Source organism: Protobothrops mucrosquamatus, unplaced genomic scaffold (genome assembly GCF_001527695.2).
Source record: "Protobothrops mucrosquamatus isolate PMUCROS unplaced genomic scaffold, P.Mucros_1.0 scaffold1900, whole genome shotgun sequence".
Classification (NCBI taxonomy): domain Eukaryota; kingdom Metazoa; phylum Chordata; class Lepidosauria; order Squamata; family Viperidae; genus Protobothrops; species Protobothrops mucrosquamatus.
This window is the reverse complement of record NW_015388025.1, coordinates 96,958-101,306: the sequence shown is the minus strand read 5'-3', so window position 1 is coordinate 101,306 and position 4,349 is coordinate 96,958. Positions and strand designations below refer to the sequence as shown.

The 4,349-nt window shown below is 36.0% G+C and overlaps 1 protein-coding gene across 1 annotated transcript in view; it reads left to right on the top strand.

Annotated features, from left to right (window-relative positions):
• Positions 1 to 825: 825 nt before the first annotated feature.
• ACVR2A (activin A receptor type 2A) overlaps positions 826 to 4,349 on the top strand; it is a 30,070-nt gene continuing 26,546 nt past the window's right edge. The window contains exons 1-3 of the mRNA XM_015823529.1: positions 826 to 1,034; positions 2,026 to 2,135; positions 3,802 to 3,956. Coding sequence (XP_015679015.1) covers positions 2,087 to 2,135; positions 3,802 to 3,956 — 204 coding nt within the window. The 5' untranslated portion in view covers positions 826 to 1,034; positions 2,026 to 2,086. The remainder of the gene's footprint in view (positions 1,035 to 2,025; positions 2,136 to 3,801; positions 3,957 to 4,349) is intronic.

Sequence of the window (4,349 nt, the reverse complement as noted above, 5' to 3'; positions counted from 1 at the left end):
AATAAAAATATGAATTCAGATAACTCGACAATCAGTATTTATAAGACATTGTCCATACATATGTAAAGGTTATAGGAGCGATTGGCTGTTTGTCCTTCCTACCTGCCTGAAATGAAAGAAAATTGATGGCTAGAAACTTAAATGGAATATCTGAAACAAATGTGCTTTAATGAAAAATGTAAAGACAGATAGAAGATAGAAACATAGAAAGATTTAATACAGATTATTGGACATAATATCATAGTTTGGATTCAGTATTAAAGAGCTGCCAACCATTTTAAGCTTATGCCTGCATTTATAGATGTTTATTGATTTTATGCTAGAATTTCAGAGGAGAAGAAATACAACATACATTTTCTTTTCTGTTTTACATGGCATGAGGTATTATTAGAAGGTCTCAGTATCTTACAGGAAAACTAGGAGGTGATATTTCTGCATAAAATCATATTCTTCCATCAAAAAGTAATAACATCCTTTATGGGAAAGAGATTTCACTAGATTGGCAAGTGACAAGTAATTTTTAGAGATAGGATTGTATTTCTTTGTTTCTTAAGAGAGAGATTATTATTACCTTTGCTGTGAATACCAGAAAACAATGAGTTTTGACATCCGAAAAAATTGCATTACTAAATTAAAAACAGTAAATAAAAGCAACTATTGTTCTGCCCAAAGGGAAAAAATGCAATGCATGCCAGACTTGAAATGCAAACATAATATTTATGTAGTAAAGATTACAATACTTTTTAAATATAGCTTTTGTTTTTAGTATTTAATTATTTTTCCAAGGTTATCCAGAATTTAATTCTTAAAAACCAATTCCTTGCAGGTGCCATACTAGGCAGATCAGAGACGCAGGAGTGCATCTTCTACAATGCTAATTGGGAAAATGATAAGACAAATCGTAGTGGCATTGAACTATGCTATGGTGACAAAGATAAAAGAAAACACTGCTTTGCAACATGGAAGAATATTTCTGGATCTATTGAAATTGTGAAAAAGGGTTGCTGGTTGGATGATATTAATTGTTATGACAGGCAAGCAAACATGACTTTTCATATTTCCTGTTTTGTAAAATGTAATCTGTTTCTAAAGTCTAGAAACTTCATGATGTGTATAAGCATAGACTATTACACAAGATTTATACAGACTTAAGATATCAAACAAATCCTTAAGGTAAGTGATAGAATGATCCTTCATTGTTTGGGGATACTGCCACATTATTTTTAGATATTTTTATTTTAATACCAGATTTGTTTGTTCATTCTTTTGTGTAGAAATTGGCTAGTTACTTTTATGTATATTTTGTGAGGCTTTGTTGATAAATAATAGCCAAAACTACATTGGAGGATAAGCAGGGTTTTTTTCCCCCATAATAAGTAAAGATAGGGTAAAGGTCCATTTTTCCAAACCTGCTTTTGATTTGGTAATCAAATTGGAACAGACTAGTGCTAAGCTATTCTGGTGTGGAGAAAACTCTTCAGATCCACCAATCTGACTGGTGAGACAGTCTCTGCATAACTGAGCTAATTGCATGAACTGCTGGTTGCAGCTAATGCAGTATTAAACTTAGGCTAAAATGCTGTTGGGATTCATAATTTAAATTGGGAGTGAGCTGAAACACCAGTCATTTTTCCCTGTCAATTTCCTGCAGGCCTTTTCTCAAAGCAAAAAGCAAGAAGCTCACGTTAGATGTGTAGAAGACTTGTACTGTTATTTTAAGAGATGCCTCAGATTAGATGATTAGCAACCACTTTATAGGAAGCAATAGGCAGTTTGATGTCTGGTATCATTCTTTTGATGCAACGTGTGTGATTTGTGCTGCTTTTTATGTAGTACCTTCTGTATTGTTCCCTTTCATTGTGGAAGCCAAATGAAAGTTTGATGTACTTTTGCACAAAATTACTCAGATATTCAGAATGCCAATCTTTTAAATTCTGTATTAATTTACTACTGGCAATTTTGCTGGGTGTTTTCTTTAATATAGTTGTAACATTTTAATATTTAACTGATTTTAATCTCTTACAGGACTGACTGTATAGAAAAGAAAGATAGCCCTGAAGTGTTTTTCTGCTGCTGTGAGGGCAACATGTGCAATGAACATTTTTTCTACTTTCCAGAGATGGAGGTCACACAACGTATGTGATATAACTTTTTCTAAAAAGAGTCCTGCAGAGACATTTGTTTAGCATTTAAAACCTCTATTAAATATTGAACATGCTTGTAGATAACATGTATTTTTCTATTATCCTCATTGGATGATAATAATTGTAAATGAGGAAACGTAGGAAGGATCCTTGACACAGCAGCCTTGGTTAAATACAATACTAAACAATACAGGTAGCCCTTGACTTACAATCACACTTGGTATCAGAATTTCCATTGAAGGTCGGTCTGATCGTAAATTAAGGCATCACGTAACTCCACCCAACTTCACAACTATTTTTACCACAGTTGTTAAGGGAATCACCAGTGCCATTAAACAAGTCCCATATTTGTTAAGCGAATCACACAATTGTTAAGTGAATCTGTCTTTTTCAATTGACTTTTGCTTGTTGGAAGCCAGAGGTCATGATCATATGACTACAAGACACTGCAACCATCATAAATGTGAGCTGGTTGTCAAGCACCCAAATAGCAATCATGTGACTGCAGAGGTGGTGTAGGGGTCTTCAAGGATGGGTGATAAGTCACTGTTTCCTGAGCTTGTCATAATTTTGAATCTGTCAGGCCCAAACCGAAAGGCCACACAGCGAAATCCAATCAAGTCCAATATATTATTTGTTTACACTGCCAAGTACAGAATCTTGCCAAACTAAAGCTATATATCTCTTCTCTAATAGATATATCCTGAGAGATTCTAAGGTGTGACTACTCTAAAGTTTTTACACCCCCACCTCCCGCCATGTAGTTCGAGAATTTGCAGTCTCTTAATTTGGACTTCTCTCCGGAATATACTGCCTCCTCACTGGGAAATCTCTGGGCCACCAAGATTCTTCTCTGTTGCTTCTCCAGATGCACATTCCATCACTGAACTGTCATTAAGTGAATGTTTGTAATATAAGGACTGTCTATAGTTGGATTAGATTGGGGAAAGCCTTGCTGAATTTTGACCTTATATATTTCCCTTTTATTCCAACAATAATCAGGATCAGTGGTCCCCAACCTTTGTGGCTTGGTGGCCTGGCTGGAGGGGGGAGAGAGAGGAATTGGGCCACGCAAGCAGTGAGCCAGCACATATGCGTGCGCATGCAGCCCTTGCGTGAGTGGCGGGCCAGTGCGCATGCTCCAGTCAGCCACTCATGTGGCCCAATTCCAAATAGGCCAAGGCCCGGGGGTTGGGGGACTCCTGATCTATATGGTTGCATCCAAGAAAGACTATTACTAAATTACAGTAACTACAGTTGTCAGGTGCAAAGAAGTGAGAATATTCACTGAGTTCGAAGCACTGATGAGATTATTATTGCTACATATACACAAGAATCTGGTCAACTAAAGGTCAAAGCTAAATTGGTGCTAGATAAGGGACAATGGAATTCCAGGGAGCTGGATTTGGGTCTCTTGTGGCTGCACAATGATTCCAAGCTGATGATATAGTTAACCCTGCCTTCTAGCTCATTGTGCTCCTCTCCTATAACAATAGGCAAAATACTATGATCTTAAATACAAATCTAAAATTTAAACGTTTAAGCTTCAGATGTATCATCATAGATAACTTTTAGTGCATAGATAACTCAGTTTTTAAGAATTGCTTATATTTTCTGTGTTAATATAGAATTATAAGAAAACTTTTCCCCCCTGCAGCTACTTCCAATCCTGTGACAACTAAACCACCTCTGTTTAGTACCTTGCTTTACTCTCTTGGACCTATAATGGGAATAGCAGTGATTGTACTCTTTTCATTTTGGATGTACAGACACCACAAATTAGCATATCCTCCAGTACTTGTACCAACCCAGGTAAGTGGATTATTTTGAATGGAAGTAGATTTGTTTCTTTGTCAGATTTATATCCCATCTTTTGTTAGCTTTCTCAAGTTAATATAGACTTGTTACTTTTGACGGTTGCTATTTGAACTTTTTAAGATTTTTGGAAAACTGTTGGCATATGATCTAAGAGTCTGTAGCTAGAGGAAGAAATTAGTTGAAATTAGTTTATTTATTTATTTATTTATTAAATTTATATACCGCCCTATCTCCCTTACGGGACTCAGGGCGGTGAACAGGCGATACTAAAAACCACGATAATAAATAAATAGTTTCTGTTCTAAAATCGAATTAAATAACAGGCCTGTTCTAAAAACACACCCATACAAAAACCCCCACTGAAACATAATCAAACTACGCCAGGCC